Below are 25274 nucleotides of genomic sequence, written 5' to 3' on the forward strand. Positions count from 1 at the left end.
ATAGTAAGCTCCAGGATTATTTACATCTGTATTAAACAACAGTTAAAGTCGTTACAAGCCCTAATTTAGAATAATATGGTTTTCTTCAGGCCGTTCACATATAAATTCACCGTGGCTGAAGGGTTTTCGCGCTCGCCTATGAAGCGAGAGGTCTGGAGTTCAAATCCCAGTAAAGGCAAACCATTTTTTTTCAATTTGTTTAAGTCAAATAAACATTGGATTGCATATCAGTGTTGCAATAAGTCTTATAGCCAATTTACTACAATTAAAACGCTGGAAAGCATTGGTGGCACTGTACATATAATCTCACAACCTGCACCTTTCGTACATTCTGAGACCCAAACAAATTCAGCGCCTTCTGTGCTTTGATTTTTAAAGAGACCGATCGGATCGATGGCATTTAGCATGTTTAGAGGTTGACATTGATCGTCTCAGAAACCGTTCTTGAAGGCACAAAAGTTCATAAAAAACTGGCACTAAATGTTATTCTCACAAAAAAATATAAAGAGTATTTATCGATATAAACAACAATAAAACAACATTGTCTCATATTTATTTTGTTTTGTCATGTTTTTAAAGTAAATCGAAGTGACAGATATTTGTTTACATCGACAACTATCCGTTTCTTAGAAAGGGCGACAACCAAGATTAGCGGCGATGTCTAAATGCCGTCTTTCGGACATAGGTATTAAAGACGTTAATACTTGGTTGCTGCTCGCCATTATGCGATAATGGCCCTTGAGTCCATAATGTCCTTCGGGCCTGCGGCCCTCAGGCCATTATGCACATCTTCGGGCCATTATCGCATAATGGCGAGCAGCAAGCAAGTATTAACCTCTAAATAATCATGCACCCAGGGTCAACATTAGTCCCTTGTTTTATATGCATGAAACACAGCCAGCTTGACCCTAGAAATAAATATATTAGAATCATGCCCCTGGTGTCAAAAATGACACCGGTCGGGGTCTCATTTGTAACATTGACTCGGATAGGAAACATACCCCAAAAGCTACGATACTTGGATCCTAATTAATTTGCATGTCGTCCTCGAAAACATACCCTGGGGGTTATTTTTGGCCCCGCCTTTAGGCTCAATAAATTAAATTAGATACGTTTAAATCTTCTTGTGTCAAAGTACATGGCCAATAGCTTATATTTTGAAAGTTGCATTGCCAATAGGACATCTAATTAAGTCATTGTCCTTGGGTCAAAATGGCATGGCTTTGATTTGACTCGATGACTTACTTTTGCATCGAAGAATTGTGGCATTTCCTGGCAATGGATCTCAGATGAGCTATAAAGGGGCACTATAGCCCTCTTATTAAAGTTTATCTATGGCAGTCTGCCTAACGCTTCATGTTCATATGTATATGTCGATTCCACTTTTCCTATAGAATAGCATGCCTTCCGTTACTGCCTAGAATTAGTTGTCTTGTTTGAATGATTCTATTTAATAAAAACTGCAGCTTAGAAAAGTAAAATTTCATATGATTCTGTTGCTGATTGCATGTTATTATGACATTAAATCAAAGTAACAAGTTATTACATGTGTCATATTTTTAAGTACATATAACAATCTTCATTTAATTTTTGTTGTTTTTTCTTTCTAAATATGATACTTGTACATATTTATCCAGTTTGTATATGATACTAACATATGCAGTATGAAAGTAGATAAAGTATATGGTACTATTATATTCAGTATGAAAGTGGTTATGGTATATAATACTAGTATAGTCCGTATGAAATTGGATATAGTATATGGAACTTGTATATTCAGTATAAAAGTGGTATGTAGATTATGATACGTGTATATTCAGTATGAAAGTGGATATAGACTATGATACTAGTATATTCAGTATGAAAGAGGATATAGAATATGATACTAGTATATTCAGTATGAAAGAGGTATATAGATTATAATATATGTATATTCAGTATGAAAGTGGATATATAATATGGTACTGGTATATTCAGTATAAAAGTGGTATGTAGATTATGATATGTGTATAGTCAGTATGAAAGTGGATATAGTATATAATACTAATATATTCAGTATGAAAGTGGATATAGTATATGGTACTAGTATATTCAGTATAAAAGTGGTATGTAGATTATGATATGTGTATAGTCAGTATGAAAGTGGATATAGTATATAATACTAATATAGTCGGTATGAAAGTGGACATAGTATATGGTACTAATATATTCAGTATGAAAGTGGTATGTAGATTATGATATGTGTATAGTCAGTATGAAAGTGGATATAGTATATATTACTAATATAGTCGGTATGAAAGTGGACATAGTATATGGTACTAGTATATTCAGTATGAAAGTGGTATGTAGATTTTGATATGTGTATATTCAGTATGAAAGTGGATATATAATATGGTACTAGTATATTCAGTATGAATGAATATAGAATATGGTACTTTAGTATATTTAGTATGAAAGTTGATATTGAATATGATATTTGCCTATTTAGAACAAAAAATATATACATGTTTATTTCATGCTTTCCAGTGTTTTATTGTAATATATCAGATGATTATATTCTGATAAACCACTAGTGAAATTTATAAAATATAATTTTCACTGTAGCCGGACTATATCTGAATGCGGATGAAAAGATAATCATAACTAAATGGAATAACAGGCAGAAATAAATGCTGTCATGCGTAAATTTTGCTTCTTTAGGAAAAGAAAGGCGATGTCACCATACATCATCTTAAAAATGTATCAAAATTAGAGAAATTTAACAGAACTATATTTCAAAATTGATGAGATGACGTCATGATGTGATGACGTCACAAAGGAGAATGCGCGACGTTACGCGGCAAAATCAGTAAAAAATACTTAAAATCACTTAAAAAGCATGAAATAAAAAGAATATTTATTTGTTTTACATGTAAGATTGAAATATATTTCATTCGTGAACACCAGCTATTATATTTTCACTCGTGGCTACGCCACTCGTGAAAATATTGCATCTGGTGTTCACTCAGTGAAATTATATTTCAATCTTACATGCAAAACAAACAAATATCCTCTATATATTCAGTAAAAATGGATATAGTATATGATACAAGTATATATAAGAAAGTGGATATTAAATATGTAACGTGTATATTCAGTATGAAAATATATGATTATATCATTTACATTTTATCTTATTTTAGTTCTGCTCAAGGAGAACGAAATTCTATACACAAGAACCTGGTGTTTTGTTTGTTTATTGCCGAGGTTCTATTCCTTGCAGGGATAGAAAGGACAGATAATACGGTAAGAAATATATAATAACAAGTTTATTCCATTATATAATTGTTATACCAAGGAATAAGTAAGCAATAAAACATAATGAAAATTTTGATATAATTATGTGATCAAGGTTTTGTCTCTGAATGACATTTGCTTGAGTGTTTAGAAGAGTTAAAGGAAATCCACTCTGGCCCTTAGAACATGAGCGGAGTTCCTTGACGTTAAGATGTGAATATTTTTATTCTTGTAGATTGCGTGCGCAATCATCGCAGGGTGTTTGCACTATTTCTTCCTGTCAAGTTTCACATGGATGTTTGTGGAAGGCATCCACATATTGTTTATGTTGGTACAAGTCTTCGATGGTGCCAAATCGAGGCTCAGATATTATTATGCCATTGGATACGGTACGTGACTGCTTTCTTCTTTTTCTTCTTCCGTGCATGTGTACTTTTTAATTCTCGTTATGTTACTTGTAAGATAAAATAATAGATTTCATTATCTGCAATGATAGAACACCGCTAAATTAGGATGCCAGTTTTGTCATTTGTTATCAACACATAAGATTATTTTCAAATGCTAATTGAAGGTCCACAACTTTTTTATGGATAATATTATAACAGAGAAATTGATCTGAAGGAGTTAAAGAGGGATAAGTCTCTTTGGTTGTAAAGTAAGATCACGATGAAAAAACCCGCACACACATTTAAGGTATTTTGCGCCATTTAATTACATGTATTTAGAATAAACCAATGCTTTCGTTAAAGCTGTCATCAGATTTAGAAATTCCGTTTTGTGTTGACTTTTAACTTACGGGCTTTAATCTTTTATTCATGTTTTAGGTGTTCCTTTGATAACAGTTGCGGTTTCAGCTTTGGTTTACTACCAGGGTTATGGGACTGAGAAATAGTAAGTTTTATTTTATATTCTGCGCATTAATGTCCACCAGCTTAGCTCAATAGGGAGACATTCGATTTTGCAATCCAGGGATCGATGGGTTGTAGCAGTTGATTTTGCAATTTATACTTTGGGCGAGCAATATGTACACGCTAACTGAGGGTAAAAATTGATTTTACTACTTTTCTCCGAAGTTTTGCCATGATTTAGCTTTTTCAAAACGGTTACGGGGAGCATTCATTTGAGGTACTGATATCCTTGTTTTGTCCCTATTCCTTGGACGATATAGTTTTATTAAAATTGTTTCTGGGAATATTTTTGCAATTCATTAATACTTTCCGTTTAGCTTATACAGACATGCTAAGTATTTTTGGTCTTGTCATATTCAGGAAAGTTTTCTTCATTAATTATTTTACAACTGGCCTAATATTCATGCTGTAAAAATTATTTTACAGTTGTTGGTTGACTACAGACAGAATGTTTATTTGGAGCTTTGCCGGTCCTGTTGCATTTATTTTGTTGGTAAGAAAAGTAACGAATATTTTGCTGCCATTTTTGTGTATATGTTAAATATGTTCCCAATAAAATATTTTCTTCAGATGATTAACTTTGCATTTACATGTACATCATGTAAGGCAATTTTACAGAATTTAAAGTCAAACTTAGTTGGGATATTGTATAACTTTCTCTATCAATAGTTATGCGTTGCCTTTTTAAATTAATTTTTTATAAAAGTACAAGATGATATTTTTATGTAACCTAGTTTTACATTAGACTTGTTCCCTACATTTTCAGGTCAATTTGATTGTTCTAATGTACGCGATGTCAGCTGTATGTAAACATTCAGAATATGTGTTCACAAAAGAGAAATCGTCCGTCGGTAACGTCAAGTAAGTAAATGTATTGTATTTGATCTCATAACATACAATATGTGAAACGATCATCGAATTAACTATAAACAATCACTGAAATATAGGTAAACAATCATCGAATTATAGATATAATCATCGAAATATAGATACAATCATCGAAATATAGATAAACAATTACTGAATTATAGATACACAATTATTGAAATATAGATTAACAATCATCGAATTATAGATAAATATTCACCGAATTATAGATACAATCATCGAATAATAGATACAATCATCGAATCATAGATACCATCATCGAAATATGAATAAATAATCATCGAATTATGGATAAATTACCATCGAATTATAGATACAATCATTGAATCATAGATACAATCATCGAATTGTAGATTCAATCATCGAATCATAAATACAATAATCGAATCATAGATACTATCATCGAATCATAGATACAATAATCGAATTGTAGATACAATCATAGAATTGTAGATATAATCATCGAATCATAGATACAATAATCGAATTATAGATACAATCATCGAACCATACATACAATCATCGAATCATACATACAATCATCGAATTGTAGATACGAGCATGGAATTATAGATACGATCATCGAATATAGTTAAACAGTAATTGAATTATTGAATAACAGTCATCGAATTATAGATAAACGGTTATTGAATTAAAGATAAACAGTTATCAAGGTTTAGCTTATAATTATCGAATTTTAGATCAACAATAATTGAAATTATCGAATTATAGATACAATGTATTAAAAATAAACAATTAATGAGTTAAAGGGAGACAATTGCCGAATTAAAAATAAAAAAAATGTCATCGACTTATCGATAAAATATATTAGCAAAGGAACTATATGTATATAAAAGTCAGACCATTTTTTCTTTACTTCACTAGTTAACCATTAAAGAAAATATCTGAAGTGCATGACAATTATAAATTGAAAATTCTGACAAACACCGTATTTATAATTTTTTATCTAAATTTTGCTATAAACAACCGTGATTAAAATATTTGCTAGACTTACTAACCTACTTGTGTTTGTGTTTTTCAATATTACTTTATACAGCAGCATTTATCAGTATCAGATGAACTCAACATACTATGGAATTCTAACATGTTACTTATTAGTATTTAAAAATACACCATTCTCTTTGTGCCTTTTAAGTTTATTGTCATAACAGATTTAGGCGTCCGTCAGCACAATTTTATGTAGACCCCACGACTGATCTGTATGTCACTTGAGGAAACTGTTCGTTTGCCTTACGTTTTGTATGTCTGTTTGTTTGTCCGTCTGTCCCGGATGCTGCATTCCGCGGGGTCGGAATAACGCGTTAAGTAATCAAAATAGGTTATTGAAACTAGACAAAAACATTATTTATGACTATATTTCGAATATATAGAGGATATTGAATGAGTGTAAGTTCAATACTGAATTTATTGCACGAGTTGAATAAAATTACATTATGCGAGCCTCTGGCGAGCATAATATTATTTTATTCAACGAGTGCAATAAATTCAGTAATGAACTTACACGAATTTAATATTCTATTTATCACATACCCAAAATAAAGACCGTTTAAAGTGAAATAAGAATCATTTCTCATTGACGCGCCTATAGACTATAACGCTAACATTTAGCGCGTCTTTACACTACGTTTGTATAACGCTAATGACGTCACGTCAAAATATATGCAAGGCCGTGCAATACCATATTTACGGAGTCGCAAAATCGGCACGGGTGTGTGATAAAAATGAATATGAATACTATTTGTTTAAAGGGACTTCACTGAGGTTTTTTGACAAGACAGGACTGGGAATTATTTTTCGAGATTAATGATAAATATGATGAATGTTTAAACCAGTAATTTGTGTGCAAACTTTCAGGTCATTTCCTCGTGACGTTTTTCCAGAATAATTATTCTTATTGTTTGAAAAGATCTGAAATTGAAAACCCTTCCACCGCTTTTCTCTCAAATCGGGCTCAGGATACCAGAAAAAATACGATTTTTAATTTATCTTTTAGTGTATTTCTTAATTATCCTATGCATATCTTTCTGTTTTAAGTTCCCTTGTTGATCAACGTAAGACATTCAAATGTGTATGTTTTTGGGACCTCAGTGGAGTTCCTTTAAGAAACATTAAATGTTTGTTAATTTGAATCAATGATTATGTGAATAGGATGTTGGCCATGCCAGCTTTTGCTCAGCAAATGCAGAAGCGATTGAAGAGACACCAGTTTGTATTTTTACATTCACCCCATGCATCATTTAGATTTCTGTAGTCAAAATTCAAACTCCCTTATAATTAATTACATCCAATAAAAGTCATTTGTTGCGTTATGTATTCCATCTTCACAGCCAAATTATCTATAAAAAGAAGCCATGTACATGAATGCTTACTATATTTGGCAATGTGTTACCTTACTTATAGTTGCTGAAGTAGTTTCTTTCTTTCAGAGTCTCAAATGTTGACATTAACAAGAATAAACAAAATCTACATACATATGAATTGATAAACAATCCATATAACTAGTTCCTACATACACAATCCATATAACAAGTTTGTGCCTGATTCATTAGTTATATAAGTAGTTTATGCCTGATGCATCAGTTATATAATATTTCCTGTTTGATACACACATATTGCATTGTCTAGAATTATGTAGCTTAGTAGATTCAAATTATTGTTTGCTCAATACATTATGCAGTGAAGAAGATCAAAACATATTGTATTGCCCAGTACATTATGTAGTGTAGTATATTTTTTAAGTATATCGTTTTTAATCCAATTAAATGCTATGCTTGAACATTTTAGTTCACATGTTACTAACAGAAATTGTCAAATGCACAGTAGATTCAAGCACAGTGTGTTTGACAGTACATAGTGGCATGGTGATAAATCATCAATTCAATATATAGGGATATAGGGATACTCAGGCAAATAAATGACAAAAATAATATTAAAATGATTTAATGTACTTAAATCAAGCTAAAATGACAATTTTTAAAGTTCCAGCATAAAATTCTCTATAAATTCTATATATTTTGGGTTTGAAACGTACATATATCTAGATATATTGAACGAGATTTAGACGCTGACAGAATCACCGAGTAGTTTTAAAACAAGCCATGTGTCTTAAACAAATCCTGGAAGTTACAACAACATATATTGTGGGTATTGTATGATAAAAATAAGTCTAAGTCATTCGTTTGACATGTTCTTTAACGTTTCCGAAGTTCACTGTAGCAACTATTGTGAAATCTTTATGCTCTAATCTGACCTACGTGGGTCAAGTTAGGAAATCACCATTTGCTTATTTATAAGGAGCAAAGTTTTGTTCCTATGACTGCATAGTGTATTTATTTGGAGGGCATTTACAGAATAATAAGTGAAAAAATCAAAATGAAGAAATAAAAATTTTGCCTGTGTCTCCCTATATATTCATAATTTTAATACATTTACTAATACAAATCATGATTGCTGTCATAGTGTCATCGTGAAACTTTTCTAAAAATAATAATTTTCTTTAAGTAATTAGATTACTTACTTTAGTACTTAAAAGTTAGGATATATAATTTTCAGGGCGTGGATTCAAGGCGCACTCGCCCTGGAAGTCCTCTTGGGACTCACATGGGTGTTTGGATATTTTTACATCAGTGAAGAAGCAATACCCATGGCATACCTCTTCACCATATTCAACAGCCTGCAAGGCCTTTTCATCTTTTTGTTCCATTGTATTCTGAATAAAAAGGTATTACATCATTTTCTAGTAAAATACTTTTCAGTATTTGCCGCCTCTGTAGTTTTATTTCTTTGGTTGGGATTTATGCCACACCACACGGTATAGATCATATGGCGACTTTCCAGCTTTACTAGAGGAGGAAAACCTCAGGGGGCTTTCCGTGCATTTCTTCAGGCACGAATGCCCGCCTGAGTATAGAGAACCACCAAAGTTACGTGAGCCAGCTGGATAGCTTCCTCAAATGAAAGAATCCAAAGTCCCTGTCGGGATTGAAGGGGGCAGTGATTTTTGTATATGAAATAATGTTTCGTGCTAAAGAAATCGTATTGATTGAAATATTGAATAAACATTGGAAACACATTATATGATCATTTCTAACAATTAGATGACCATTTGACCATATTGTAAACATGACCTTTGAAACGTGAATATAAATTTTATCTGTTACATATAGGACATTTCGTCTGTAACATATAATATACTTAATTTAATTCTGTAATATACAGTAAATTTCATCTAATAAGTATAACATAAAGTATATTTATTTAATAACATATTGTATATATTGAATCTATAGCGTGTTTATATTAATACTTATTTCAGGTTCGGAAGGAGTATGCACGATTCGTTGACTACCCAAGGAGACCAGTTTCAAGCGGGACTCACACATCCAAGGGATCCCAGCACAGTGGTTCAGGACCAAACACGGGATCGTACCACATGAACGGCACAAGGAAACACTCCGGTGGCTTTGTTTCTCTAAACAAGGACCGCAGATCTTCTTCTAGATCTACTACTTCAACTTAAAACTTAGTGCAATATTTAAGATAATACATGTATGTATATTAGATAACTATGGCCAGGTTCGAAACTTTCGTATTGACAAGTTACAAATAGTGTCTGCATGTCAAACAGACAAAACGTTCAACATCATGATAGTTTTTAGTCATTAATAACTTAATTGGTGGTGAAATGCTTTTGATATCGTAACTGAGTGAAGAATAGAATTGTATGTCGGAAAGAAAGATGTGTGCTGTTGAAGTTTTGTACGGTTTTTCTTTAAAGGCTCATTATGCCTCAGAAAGGAATAAATTTTTCCTTCTTTAGAACGGGCAAACATGAGTTTAATAATGCTTAAATAATGGTTTTGGAACTTGTAAGATGCTTTTCAACTGAAAAAGGAGTGCTTAACCCTTTACCACATATATACGCGAAACAACGCACTTTCGACCCCCCCCCCCCTTTTTAAGGCCTCAAATAGTGAAAAAATGTCTTATTTGGGCCCCAAACATAAGTTTTCGTTTTAGAAATGTTGCTAAAAAAATTGAGCACTTTTTCGGCGCCGCCCCCATCCAAAAGATACATCAGGGGGTTGCCACAAGGGGGATGTGCCCCCTTCTGTTAGGGGGGTTTGAAGGGGGACGGAGTCCCCCTCATCGCCAAGAAAATTTTGGACTTGTGAGAGGCTAAAAATGACCCCAGGTCGATTATAATGTAACGTTTAACCAACGCTGAAAAGCCTTTGACTCTATCTTAATCCCTTGAGCAGTTACAGCACTTTGAAATAAATTTTGATGGAAAAAATCGAGGCAAAATAGTGATTTTTGGCAATTTTGAGATGTCCCCTCGTTGCCATGGTAACCGGAAATTTAAGACTGAGCATGTCGTTACAAAGGCAATGGTCCAGTCAACATTTGTGCCAAGTTTGATTAGTATTGAAGCATTTTTCATAGTTTCATAGCAGTTTGAACTTGTAACAGGAGGCTTTTCAGTGAAAACGGCCATTTTTCACAATATGCTCATGGGGAAAAGGGTTAATGTGAAAATATTTTATTGGAAAGACGGAAAATGTTAAAATAGTATTTTGACTTCCATACAAAATTCAAAATCACTGTAACTTTACTACACGCAAAAAGCAATTTAAGCAAAAGATGGTTTTGATAATTGTCCAATAAGTAACTTTTTTGGAACTATATACAACAGAGCACCATAAATAAGACAGCTTTTTAGAAATAAAAAGCTTTAAGGGCATAATGAGTCTTTAGTTTCTTGAACTGTTAGATTTTAAGGGATTTGTTTATTGCAATATATTGTAGTGATATTTCTAGACCTTTTACAAATATTACGAAACAAACATTTACCTGTTGCTGTGTTTTAACAGAATATTTGTGAATCACTTTGTTTACATCGACATGAAACATTCAGTAATAATGTTTAATTGTACGATCAGTATTAATACTAATACAGTTAACTCTCAATAAGTCAAAATCGCCTAACTCAAAATACCACGTAAGTCGAAGAATTTCTAAAGTCCCGTCAAATTTACTTAAACAAAGTAAAGCATTTTCTTTAAAGTAAAACACTAGTATTTTTGAAGTCATTAATACATAAAAGATGCAAGTAATGTGTCATTATATTTTAACACTAACAGTTTTACATATATCAAAGTAGTTAACAATTTTTGAAAAAAGTAAAACCCTATCATTTTAATAAAAAAATCATAAATGAATAAAGTATGCAAATAACAAATGTATGAATGTTAAAAACATGATGTTGTTTAATAGAAAATATATTTGTCTTGTGTCTGAAGTGTGTCTTATTAATTAATGTATTGTAGTGTGTTGGTGCTATATGAAGCTTTTATTCAGCTTTAGTTATTTTCAGCTCGTCTGTTTCGAAGAAAAAGACGAGCTACTATGATCGCTGGAGTGTAGTTTTTGTAGTGTAAAAACTTAAAAGTAGCCTGCCAATTAATCAAACACTTCAAAAGTTATCACCATGGGACAAGGAATACATTGTGCAGTTTTCAGTCAAGGGGTATATTTCTGATAGTAATATTTATTGAGTAAACTTCCTTTAAATCTTTAACAAGCGAGCGTTATCACCGCATGCAGTGCTCTTGTTACATATATAGATATAATTATGTACATTAAATGTAACTATCCATGACAAACAGTGCCAAATGCTTTATATTTGTCTAAACTTTAAACCACGTTCTAGTGATATTTTTCAGTATATGTACGTAACTAGTTTATTAGTGGGACCGGTGTGAAAGGACCATAAATTTGACCAAATTATACTTCCATTCTTTCGCTTGCTTTTACATGTTTACATGATTAGTTCAATACAACCTCCACAAAGCGGCCCTCCTGACTACTTAACTCTTTACAATAACATTTTCAATTTTTCTGTATGTAATCTAGCAGCAGCAAACAAACTATTTTTATATCCAAAATGTTGTTGCTGTACAGAGATTTTAGTGTACATGGATGGTATTTTAATATGATACGAACTTGATCCTTACAAAATGTTATATTTAAAAATTTAAGGATTAATTGAAAATATACAAATCCTTGCTGAGATATATGCGTGTTATCTCACCTATTTGTCGGACTCGATTATAAGTCGACCCGATTGTAAGTCGTAGGATTAACTTTTGCTTCAATTATGTTAACGGAGGTGAATCTTGAATAAAGTTTTATTATACATTGTTTATGTAGTATGTTTAGTTCATAGAAAAATATATACATGTACATATTATGACAGCTATATTTTTCTTTATTTCAAGTGTACATTTTACAAAAGCAAATAAACGACTTTTAAACTTATTTATGTTCTTTGTCGTTGTCATTTATAAATTAGATCCGGCAACATGTATGTGTATATGATAGAAATTCAATAATAACATCGATTGCGTGTATATGCTTTATACAGTTTTACGTTTGAAAAAAAATCTTACGACTTCGTTAAAACCTAGATTGATTGCAGCAATTTAAGGCCCAAAGTCCTAACCTAAGTCAAACGTTCCGGAAATTTCCTCGAAAAATGGTTACTTTTTGTTTGTTTTTATTTGACGGAAGATTTGTTCTTTCTGTGTATAATTTCCGTTAAAAAATAACATTTGTCCAATTCCATGCATTGCGTTTTCGTTTTCCATTAATTTTGAGTCTTTTTTACAGTAATATAAGAGCCATAGCAACATGTCTTGGAGATGGTAGTGGCATTGTCGTTTTCTTGACCGGCGATATGTTCTTTTTCCATAAAAAGAATATAATTATTCGTAAAAACACCACTTGTCAACCTAACCGTTAAAGCTGCATGCCTCCAGATGAGTCAAAATATTTCAATAAAATCAAACTTGAGAATATGTACTACGATTTTAGGCAAAGTAAAATGATGCAAGATTCAAGTAATATTCTACATGTTATGTGCGATTAATGACTGATTTTTCAGTATTTACAACTATATTTCTACTGCGTTACTAATGCAGTAAGGCATATCTATGAATATTTTGACAATTTTTTATTAATTTACGTGGGTTGTAAGTGTCATTGATAATGTGTAAAGTACTTCCTTTTGGTTATTCCACAATATTATACATTCAAATACATGTTTAAAATTTTCATGAAAATAAGCATGAATCTGGAGGCGTACTGCTTTAAAGAACGAGCAAACCGTTAAAACATCATTTGTACAATGTATGATTCCATTGCAGATTAATTTTTCATTGGTTTGAATGGTCTTCTTTCAGCTATATAGGATTCAATGATGTAAAGAAGCAAAATATCTGGGAAAAGTCGTTATTTAGACAGGCGATTTGTTCTTCCTGTATATAAAATGTATACAATTTCGTAATAAAACACCATTTTCTAAGCTTACCATAAAACACCAATTATCTCATTTTGTTGCGGATTCCCTAACTCAGTGAATATGTCCGAGATATTTTCGCGTTTCATGGTCTCTATTTGAACAGGCGATCCATAAAAGTTATAGAATTTCGTGTAAAAACACATTTTTCTCCAAATTAAGATGTCATCAGAACTATTTTAAAGACCCTATCACCGAGAGTTATGTGAGATTTACTTATTCCATAAGGGTAATTAATTGCGATTAGACTTATTACATACTCCTACAACCGTTGGCTGTGTGAGCCTTACTGTACTTTTTTGTAGGCTTTCACCGTACTTTTGATGCAACTAGACCTATTGCATAGGCATATCTCCGTAATTTGTATTAGTTTTCCTAAATTTTTTGAGGCTATCACCGTGATCAAGTTGCGACTTGACCTATGATATAGGCCTGTCACCAAGCATGGTCGTTTTTTTGTTTCGGCAATTTGTTCTTTCTCTATATAAATTGTATAAAAAACACCATTTTTCTGAGGCAACCGTTTAAACACCATTTGCCAGATTACAATCGGAATCGATTTTGTACAATTTTGGAGGGTCTTCTGTGCACAATATAACACACAAAGTCCTAACTCAAGAAATATGACCTTGAGATTTCCGCGTGGCATGGTCGTTTTTGGACCGTCAATTTGCCTTTTTTCTTTCTATAACAGTAAAATGACTGAAAAAGCAACATCTTACAAACAACATCTTTCTTAACCTGAGATATACATTATTGTGATACTGTATAGAAATATAAGTAAGATTAGTGTGAGAAGTTAACGCACTATAGAGAAGTTTCTTAAATGAATTGAGGTCATGCACAATTCGTTATTGTAAAATGAACATTACATACTTAAAAAAATGTTCAGTCAACTTGATTTTATCAGTATAGATGATCTTCCTCACAGCTTTACCATAAGAAATGTAATAGCAAGAGGTCCCATTAAAATTGTCATTTTTTGGACTGGCGATTTGGTCTTTGTGTATATCAATTTGATAAATTTTCAAAAAAAAAATTACACCATTTCCTTAAGCCAACCGTTTAAACACCATTGATCTGATTACAATGCAGATTCGATTTTGTACAAATTTAGAGGGTTTTCTTTGCACAATATAAAGCTCAAAGCCGTAACCCAAGGACTTTGCCCAGAAGATTTCCGCATAGCATGGTCGTTTTATGGATCGACGATTTGTTCTTTCTCTATATAAATTGAATAAATTTTCGGAAATTTCACCATTTTCCAAAGCCAACCGTTTAAACACCATTTGTTTGATTCCAATGCGGATTCGATTTTGTACAAGTTTGGAGAGTCTTCTTTGCACGATATAAAGCTCAAAGCCGTAACCCAAGGAATATGCCCAGGAGATTTCCGCATGCCATGGTCGTTTTTTGGAATCGACGATTTGTTCTTCGTCTATATATATTATATAAATTTTCGGAAAATTCACCATTTTGCAGAGCCAACCGTTTAAACATGTACACCTTTTGTTTAATTTCAATGCGGATTCAATTTTGTACAAGTTTGGAGGATCTTCTCACGATATTAAGCCCAAAGCCCTAACTTGAGAAACACGTCCATGAGATTTCCGCATGTTATGGTGGTTTTTTTAACGCGAATCTTTTCTTCCAGTTTATTAGTAGTAAAACATTATAAAATATACTCCATATTCCAGAGCCATTCGTTTAAAAACCATTTGTCTGATTCCAATTTACAAGTTTGGAGAGTCTTCTTTGCACGATATAAAGCTCAAAGCCGTAACCCAAGGAATATGCCCAGGAGATTTCCGCATGGCATGGTCGTTTTTTGGATCGACGATTTGTTCTTTGTCTATATAAATTGTATAAATTTTCGGAAAATTCTCCATTTTCGAGAGCCAACCGTTTAAACACCTTTTGTTTGATTTCAATGCGGATTCAATTTTGTACAAGTTTGGAGGATCTTCTTTGCACGATATAAAGCCAAAAGCCCTAACTTAAGAAACATGTCCATGAGATTTCCGCATGTTATGGTGGTTTTTTGGAACGCGAATCTTTTCTTCCAGTTTATTAGTAGTAAAACATTATAAAATATACTCCATATTCCAGAGCCATTCGTTTAAAAACCATTTGTTTGATTCAAATTCGGATTCGATTTTGTAAAAGTTTGGAGGGTATTCTATGTACAATGTTAAGCCCAAAGCCCTTGCCCAAGAAATATGTCCAAGAGATTTCCGCGTGGCATGGTCGTTTTTTGTTTCGGCAATTTGTTCTTTCTCTATATAAATTGTATAAAAAACACCATTTTTCTGAGGCAACCGTTTAAACACCATTTGCCAGATTACAATGCGGAATCGATTTTGTACAATTTTGGAGGGTCTTCTATGCACAATATAACGCCCAAAGCCCTAACTCAAGAAATACGACCTTGAGATTTCCGCGTGGCATGGTCGTGTTTGGACCGTCAATTTGCTTTTTTTCTTTCTATAACCGTAAAATGACTGAAAAAGCAACATCTTAGAAAAAACATCTTTCTTAACCTGAGATATACATTATTGTGATACTTAAAGCCGTTACCCAAGGACTTTGCCCAGGAGATTTCCGCATAGCATGGTCGTTTTATGGATCGACGATTTGTTCTTTCTCTATATAAATTGAATAAATTTTCGGAAAATTCACCATTTTCCAAAGCCAACCGTTTAAACACCATTTGTTTGATTCCAATGCGGATTCGATTTTGTACAAGTTTGGAGAGTCTTCTTTGCACGATATAAAGCTCAAAGCCGTAACCCAAGGACTATGCCCAGGAGATTTCCGCATAGCATGGTCGTTTTATGCATCGACGATTTGTTCTTTGTCTTTAAAAATTGTATAAAGTTTCGGAAAATTCACCATTTTCCAGAGCTAACAGTTTAAACACCATTTGTTTGACTCCACTGCGGATTCGATTTTGTACAAGTTAGGAGGTTTGTTTTGCACGACATAAAGTCAAAAGCCCTAATTTAAGAAACATGTCCATGAGATTTCCGCATGCCATGGTCGTTTTTTTGGAACGCGAAAGCCCTAACTCAAGAAATATGTCATTGAGAGCCAACCGTTTAAACACCATTTAGTTGATTCCAATGCAGATTCGATGTTGTGCAAATTTGGAGGGTCTTCTTTGCACGATATAAAGCACAAAGCCCTAACCTAAGAAATATGTCCAGGAGATTTCCGCATGGTATGGTCGTTTTTTAGAACGCGAATCTTTTCTTCCCGTTAATTAGAAGTAAACATTTTGAAATATACACCATATTCCAGAGCCATTCGTTTAAAAACCATTTGTCTGATTCCAATGCGGATTAAGTATGGAGGATCTTCTGTCCCAAAGCCCTATTTCAAGAAATATTTTTTAGAGACTTCCGCGTGGCGTGGTCGTTTTTGAACCGTCGATTTGCTTTTTTGTCTCTCAAAAACGTTTAATGACTGAAAAAGCAACATCTTAGAAACAACATCCTTCTTAACCTGAGATATACATTATTATGATACTGTATAAAAATAAAAATAATATTAGTGTGATAAGTTAACGCAGTATAGAAAAGTTTCTGATCTGAATTAAGGTCATGCATAATAAGTAATTGTAAAATAAACGCTACGTACTTAAACAAAAAAATGTAATTATCAACTTGATTTTATAGGTTAAGATGATCTTCCTCACAGCAATATAAAACCCAAAAAGCTATACCATAAGAAATGTAATAGCAAGAGTTCTTGCTATATATATAAATTGTATAAACTTTCGTGAAAAATACACCATTTTCTTAAGCCAACTGTTTTAACACCATTGATCTGATTCCAATGCAGAATTGACTTTGTTCAAGTTTAGGGGTCTTCTTTGCACAATATAAAGCTCAGAGTATATGCCCAGGAGATTTCTGCGTGACATGGTCCTTCTCTGGACCGACGATTTGTTCTTTCTGTTCGTAAATTGTATACATTTTCGGAGAATTCACCATTTTCCAGAGCCAACCGCTTAAACACCATTTGTTTGATTCCAATGTGGATTCGATTTTGTACAATTTTAGGGGATCTTCTTTGCACGATATAAAGCCCAAAGCTCTGACCCAAGAAATATGTCCCGGCGATTTCCGCGTGGCTTGGTCTTTGCATTGACCGGCGATTTGTTCTTTCTGTTTGTAAATTGTATAAATTTTCAGAATATACACCATATTCCAAAGTCTTCATTTTAAACACTATTTATCTAATTGCAATGTGCATTCGATTCTGTACAAGTTTGGAGGATCTTTCTTTGCATAATATCAGGCCAAAAGCCTATTTTAAGCAATATGTCCCAAAGATTTCCGCTTGACATGGTCGTTTTGGACCGTCGATTTGCTGTGTTTCTCTCTCTTTAACCGTAAATCGAGTGAAAAGATGTTAGAGACAACTTCCTTCTAAACCTGAGATATACAGTATTTCAATACTTTATTAAAATGAAAGTAAGATTAATCTGAAAAATAAACACACTATAGAGAACTTTCTTATAGGAATACAGACCATGCACACCTATTTTTTTGTAAAATGAACGCTACGTACTTCAAAATATGTAATTATCAAGTTGATTATATCAGTTAAGATGATCTTCTTCACAGCAATATAAGACCCAAAGTCCTTACCAAAAGGAAAGTTATAGCAAGAGGTCCCAGTAAAATTGTCGCTTTAGGACAGGCGATTTGTTCTTTCTGTATATAAATTGTATATTCTTTTGGAAAATTCACCATATTCCAGAGCCAACCGTTTAAACATCCGGGAGATTTCCACATGTCATGGTCGTTTTATAGGACCGGCGATTAGTTCTTTCAGTAAATAAATTGTATAAATTTTCGGAATATACACCATATTCCAGAGCCGTCCTTTTAAACATCATTTATCTGATTCCAATGTGCATTCAATTTTGTACAAGTTTTGGGGGTCTTCTGTGCACAATATAAGGCCCAAAGCGTTATTTTGAATAATATGTCCTTGAGATTTCCGCGTGAGATGGTCGTTTTTGGACCGTCGATTTGCTTTTCTCTTTCTCTTTAACCGTAAATCGACTGAAAAAAGCAATATGTTGAGACAATAGCCTTTTAAAACTGAGATTTACATGATTTTGATACTTTTTACAACTGAAAGTAAGTTTAGTGTGACAAATATAAATTGTGAAACTTTTCGTACAATACACAAAAATTTTAGGTCGGCTGTCATTTGTCTCTTAAAAATATTACTTCTAATAAATCGAGTAATATTTTCTTTGACCGTATATAAAAGTCACGTGGGTTGGCTACATAGTAGAGGTGTTAAAATATAATTGTAATACACCCTTTGTTAGCCATTGAAATAGTATTTAATGTATAAAGGACTTTCAAAAATGGTTCTTATTCAGGAATGCGGGCGCTATGGGTGCAGTGGTAACACGTCTGCCTTTACAAATCAAGGGGTCGTGAGTTTCGATCCCCCCCTACTCCACTGAACGAATAAATGATACAAGACTGACAAAACCAGGACATCGACCACAGAATGACGGCAACGATAAGATACAAGGAAGGGACCTTAAACGGAATAGAAAACAAGTAGCGAAAGAAAAAAGACCGAAATGACGACCGATAACAGAAGGGAAAGAACGGGACAAGAATGACCAAACAAGGCGAACAAAGACGAGGACCGCTTAACAGAAAGGAACAGGAAAACAGGGACCAAAAATAAAGTAATAAGAAATGACAACAAGCGCACATACACGTCGACCGCTAACAGAAGAACAGAGACCAGGACCGATAACAGAATAACAGGACAGGAACCGATAACAGAAGAACTGACAACAAGACAACAGACACGATGATAACAGAAAAACAGGACAGGGACCGAAAACAAAACAACGGAGACGAGGCTTGATAACAGAAAAACAGCAACCGGGACCGATAACAGAACTGACAACAAGCGAACAAAGATGGGGACCGCTAATAGAAGAACAGGACAGGGATCGATAACAGAAGAACTGACAACAAGCAAACATAGACGTCGACCGATAACAGAAGAATTGACAACAAACGAACAGAGACGTCAACCGATAACAGAAGGACAGGCACCGATAACATTTGAACTGACAACAAGAGAGACGAGGATCGTTAACAGAAGAACAGGACAGGGACCGATAACAAAACGGAGACCAGGATTGTTAAAAGAATAACAAAGACGAGGACTGATGACAGAAGAATGAAGGAGATCGATAACAGGGACATGAACCGATGACAGAATTGAGAACAAGAAAACTGCGATGAGGACCAATAACAGAAGTACGAACGTGATCAATAACAGAAGAACTGACAGACGAGGACCGATAACAGAAGAATGGAAACGGGGATCGATAAGAGAGACGGGAACCGATGACAGATGAATTAACAACAAGAAAACGGAGACCAGGATTGATTACAGAAGAATAGACACGAGAACGAATGACAGAAGAACGGGAAGGGAACGAAAACGAGAACCAATGGACCAGAAGAAGAAGACGCGACCGATAACAGAAAAACGAGACGAAACCGAATAACAGAACATTGAAAAAAAAAAAATGAAGACCAAGGACCGGGATTAAACAGAAGAAACGAAGATGACTAACCAATAACGGAGAAACTGACAACAAGAAACTGGACAAAGAAACCGATTAACAGAAGAACGAAAGCCACGACAAACCAAGAACTGAAGCAGAGAAAAGCGACAAGATACCGAGAACAGAAGAACAAAGAAAGAACGAACCGAATAACAAGAAAAACGAACCACCAAAACCCCCAAGAGTACCAGAGAAAAGGTGCCTTTAATTAATATTGCTTGCAACGTTTCACCCCCTCACCACCCATACGCACGCTGTGGTAAGGAATTCTGGAGTAGCCACTCCCATAGCTTGCATAGAGTGACAGATAAAAAATATGAAAGTCTATATCTAGCGATATAGGGCAGGGAAGAGTTTGAGTATTTCGCTGCATAAACCCTAAATATAGGTTCTTATGTTTAAATGCCTTAAAAGTTCAGTACTATCTTTAAATATTACTTTTTATATTACTATTTATGTTTTGGCCTTTAAAAAATATCCGGCCCATCCTTTGGATTTTTGTCAATATTGGATTTGGATTATTTTTTTTTTTTTTTATTCGTTTTGGTGGCTAATTTGTTTATACCTTGAACATGCTTTGTGACAAATTTTCAGGCTTTTCCTTCCCTTAAAAGCTTTTTATTTAAATAATCATCCCATTGTTATGATTTAAAATTTTTGGCGGCCATTTTTAGTGGTCATTTTAAATGGGCCATTTTTCAATGGTCAAGGTCAAGTTTTTCAATTTTGGTATCCACCTTTTCGGATTTTTAGGAATACTTAAATAGGTGAATACACCCAAGATACCCACTTCTAACCAAAAATGTCTAGATTCCCTTATAGGGAGGGACAAATTCTCAAAATCAGTCCTGTCTAATGGTCGTTTTTTAAAGAGGTGATTAGTCCTTTCTGTATCGGGCAAATCCGGTACGGATTCGATTTTGTACGTTTTTTTTTTTTTTTTGGGGGGGGGGGGGTATCTTTACAGAAGTATTAGGCTCAAAGCCCTAGCCCAAGTTAAAAGCACCCATGAGATCACCGCATGTCATGTCGTTTTTTTTAATGACAGGCTTTTGTTCTTACTATATTTAAATTTTATAAATTTTCGTGAAAAATACAATTTTCTTAAGCCAATTGTTTAAAAACCATTACTCTAATTTCGTTGCGGATATGATTTTATTAAAAAATTTGGAGAGTCTACTTTACAGAAATATTAGACTCAAAGACGAGGCTCAAGGAAAACATCCGTGACATCTCCGCGTTTCATGGTCTTCTTTTATGACCAGCGTTTGTTCTCTCTGTACAAAAAGTGTATTGATTTTCGTAAGATTCAGTATATTCTTAGGTCAAACATTATAACATCATTTGTCTGATTTCGATACGGATTCGACTTTGTACAAATTCGGAGGGTCTTCTTTATAGAAATGTTAGGCTAATAGCTCTAGCCCAAGTAACACATCTGTGAGAATTCCGCGTGGCATGGTCGTTTTTATTTGTTTGGGTCGTCAGACCAAACAAATAATGGTAGCGAAATTTCAGACCATGATGCTGTTAATTGCAAATGCCGAAAGTAGTCCGCTTTTTGATGTTGTTACTTCCCTTTATAAAATTATGTACACTCACGCCAAAAAAATCAGGGGAGATCACTGCGTAAAGATTGTCAAATGACAGGCGCATTAATTTTCAAGCAAAATAGTTCTCGAATGGTCGAAGATTTCTAATATTGTTTTATTCTTTATAGATATACATGCTTATAGTAAGCTCCATGATTATTTACACATGTGTTAAACAACAGGTTTAGCGTCGAAATAATAAGTGTTACAAACCCTAATTTAGAATGATATGGTTTTCTTCAGGCCGGTAACATATAACTTCACCGTGGCCGAGGGGTTTGCACGTTCGCTTAGGAATCGAGAGGTCTGTAGTTCAAATCCCAATTAAGGCAAGTCATTTTTAAAAAAAAAATGTTTTAAGTCAAACAAACATTGAATTGAATATCAGTGTTGCAATTAGTCTTATGGTTGAAACACCGGAAAGCATTCTGAGACCCAAACAAATTTAGCGCCTTCTGTGCTTTGATTTTTTACAGTTGTTAGTTTTTCTGCATATAAAGTATGTAAATTCACAAAACCCTACAGAAGCTGACATCTATCTGCTTTGAAAGATCATGAAGCAGTGGCAAATTTTGAAGCTTTCCGTAAGTGGTGCGTGACAAGAAGCCGCTTATAAGAAAGTTTCCGTTTACTATAATTTGGGAAAAAGTCCAGTTTTCCCTTTTGTAAAGAATGCTTTTGTACTTTTTAAAAAGCAATAATGTCCCCTAATTTCAAAGCAATTAATTTATGATTTTGTTTTAAAAAGCAATATAAGGGGAGCCTACCTAAGAGATTTTTGAGTAGTAAGAAACGTATTTTCCCTCCCCACGTTTAGACTTTTTGTGTATGAAATGTGTTTTTGGGGAAAAAAACTAAAACACACAATTCTTTGGCCCAAATGTTTTTAAAAACCCAAATTTCCTTATATTCTGCGTTTTTATTTTTTTAAAAAGTTTTGGGGGGTCTAAATTTCAGGGAAAAATAAAACTCAAAGGCCCCAGCTTAAGTTTTATATCTGTGAAAATGTTCGGCCCTTTGCCCCTGGTCGTTTTTTGTTGATTTTTATATTTTTTTTTTTTTATTTTTTTTCTGTTTTTTTGTTGTTGTTTTCTTTTCTTTCTTTTCTTTTTGACTAGCGGTTGGTTCTCTCTGTATATAAAGTGTGTTAATTCAAAAAATCCTACTGAAACTGAGATCTATATGATTTGAATGACCATGAAGCTGTGGTCTTGCAACTTTTGAAAATGTCCATAAGTGATGTATGACAATAAGCCACTTAAGAGCACGTTCATACATTAACTGACATAATGCGCAGTTAACCTGGGTATAATGAACGCTATATACTTGAAGTAATGTCGTAATGTACATGCAATTAATTCTGAGTCTCCATTAACAGCAATATAAGGTAAAAAAGCCTTACTCTAGAGATTTCTGCCTAGCATGCTCGTATTTTGGTACATCGTTTAGGCTTTTCTATGTATAAAGTATATACATGTACATTTTCGTGAAAAAAATCACAAAATTCTTAGGTCAACTGTTTAAACAGCCTTTATCTAATAACGTTGCAAATTCAAATTTGTATTAATTTTGTGGGTCTATTTTACAGAAATATAAAGGTCAAAGCCGTAGCTAAGGTATAAATTCGTCAGATCTCCGCGTGGCATGATCCTTCGTTTCGACCGATAACATGTTCTTTCTATATATAATATGTATTAATTTTCGTTAAAATTACAATATTTAAGGTCAACTGTTTAACCATCATTTGTCTGTTTTCGTAGCGGATTCGATTTTGTACAAATTTGGAGGGTCTACTTTACAGAAATATTAGACTAATAGCCCTAGCTCAAGAAAGACATCCCTGAGATCTCCGCGTGCCATGGTCATTTTATGACCGTCGATTTGTTCTTTCTGTATATAAAGTATGCAAATTTTCGTACAATACACATCATTCTTAGGCCAACTGCTTGAACACCATTTGTCTTATTTTGAAGCGGATTCTATTCTGTACATATTTGGTGAGTCTATTTTATAGAATTTTAGGCTCATAGCTCTAGCCCAAGTAAAACATTTTTGAGAATTCCGCTTGGCATGATCGATTTTTTTAACGTTTGTCAGTTCTTTCTGTATATAAAGTGTGTACATTTGCAAAAAAAACACCATTTTCTCGATTCACCTGTTAAAACACAATTTGTGCGATCCCGTTGGAGATTCTGTTTGAAAAAGTTTTGATAATTTTATGTGGGTTATACTAGCCCCTTTACCCTAACCCAAGGAAAATGTTCGGGAAACGTCTGTGTCTTCATTCGGAAATCAATTTTATTGAGTTATTTATTAAGTTCTTAGACTAACTGACAAAAAGTGCAGTTAGCCTGGGTTAAATAAACGCTACGTACTTAAAATAAAAAAATGCAGTAATGTCATAATGTCTAAGCAAATAATTCTGAGTCTCTTTTAAACAGCAAAAGAAGGTATAAACGCCTACCCCAAACAAACTGTTCAAGAGAATTGTCTAGTTTAATATTGGAAATGTTGATGCCTAGCTCAGTATTTAATATGAAAAAAGTAATACATTCTTACCGAGATAGAAAATTGAGTAGAATATTAAAACATTTACATGTCTGGCTGATTGTTGATTGTCTACCGTACTAATTTATATATCGAATGTTTAGCTAATGTCTCTCTCGACATTGGCATTATTGAATATCTTGCTGATTATTGAATTTCTAGCTCAACATTTGTTTAGAATGTATATTGAAACTGTTATAAGAAAAATCAAATGCTGAACTTGGATGTTGATTGCCTAGAGCTTGGATAGTTGACATGTAGCATTGCTTAGTAGACCTTTACGAAAGGTATATAAATTTGACCGTTGAGATAAAACAAACGCCTTAACCCTGTGGTCACCTTTATTGCTTGGCATTGTATAGGAACCATGCTTTAAAAAATCCTCTCTTCCCTCTCTTCAGAAATTGCAATGACTACACCTTGGGTATTTGACACACTAAGCTATGTCTAACAGACATCGACAGATATCAACAGTTACATATATCAAGCCCTTTGAATAAAAAATTGGCAAACCCAGGGTCACTTATGCGACATTGGTTCCAGTATGAGATAAACTTTAGAAATACTCGTGCAAGAGAATTCAATACTTAGTACTATATTTTCATAATATCATCACCTTATTGCCCTCTACAAAGTTAAGTCTGTAGTAACATCCCTGCATATTTTGGCATGTAACTTTGCTTTGGTGACTTGTACAAAAGTAGTATAAATCATGTCTCCAGGGTCGAAAAGTAGTCTAGCCCCATAGTTAAATGTTACGACATAGGTGAGCGATATACGGCGATTGTTGGTCTCTTGTTCGTTTTACAAACAATCAATATTGATACATTATCTTTAGTAAAGGACACTACACACCATGGATCAAATATTAAAGAATAACTGGACACGATTCGGAAGTTGCGGAATTCTTTAAAGTGGTTTGATCCTATCATGCGATGCCCTCTTAATGAAATATGAAAACTATGTCCAATTATTATTAGCGAAATGAAAACTGTCCGAAGCGATGAGAGGAAAGAATACGTTAAAATATATGGGAAGGTTTTCTTTACTGCACCTAT

The 25274-nt window shown here is 33.6% G+C and overlaps 1 protein-coding gene across 6 annotated transcripts in view; it reads left to right on the top strand.

Moving 5' to 3' along the window:
- LOC132734879 (adhesion G protein-coupled receptor L1-like) overlaps nucleotides 1-12413 on the top strand; it is a 79529-nt gene extending 67116 nt beyond the window's left edge. For 4 of the 6 annotated variants that reach the window (XM_060721738.1, XM_060721742.1, XM_060721739.1 and 1 more), the window contains 8 exons: nucleotides 3183-3285; nucleotides 3512-3665; nucleotides 4101-4167; nucleotides 4611-4677; nucleotides 4951-5045; nucleotides 7242-7298; nucleotides 8646-8814; nucleotides 9409-12413. In XM_060721738.1, coding sequence (XP_060577721.1) covers nucleotides 3183-3285; nucleotides 3512-3665; nucleotides 4101-4167; nucleotides 4611-4677; nucleotides 4951-5045; nucleotides 7242-7298; nucleotides 8646-8814; nucleotides 9409-9612 — 916 coding nt within the window. In that variant the 3' untranslated portion in view covers nucleotides 9613-12413. The remainder of the gene's footprint in view (nucleotides 1-3182; nucleotides 3286-3511; nucleotides 3666-4100; nucleotides 4168-4610; nucleotides 4678-4950; nucleotides 5046-7241; nucleotides 7299-8645; nucleotides 8815-9408) is intronic. The other 2 variants (XM_060721741.1, XM_060721743.1) reach the window with 1 other exon arrangement.
- The last annotated feature ends 12861 nt before the right edge of the window (nucleotides 12414-25274 follow it).

Source organism: Ruditapes philippinarum, unplaced genomic scaffold, assembly GCF_026571515.1.
Source record: "Ruditapes philippinarum isolate M1 unplaced genomic scaffold, ASM2657151v2 ctg5074_1_1_1_1, whole genome shotgun sequence".
Taxonomy (NCBI): domain Eukaryota; kingdom Metazoa; phylum Mollusca; class Bivalvia; order Venerida; family Veneridae; genus Ruditapes; species Ruditapes philippinarum.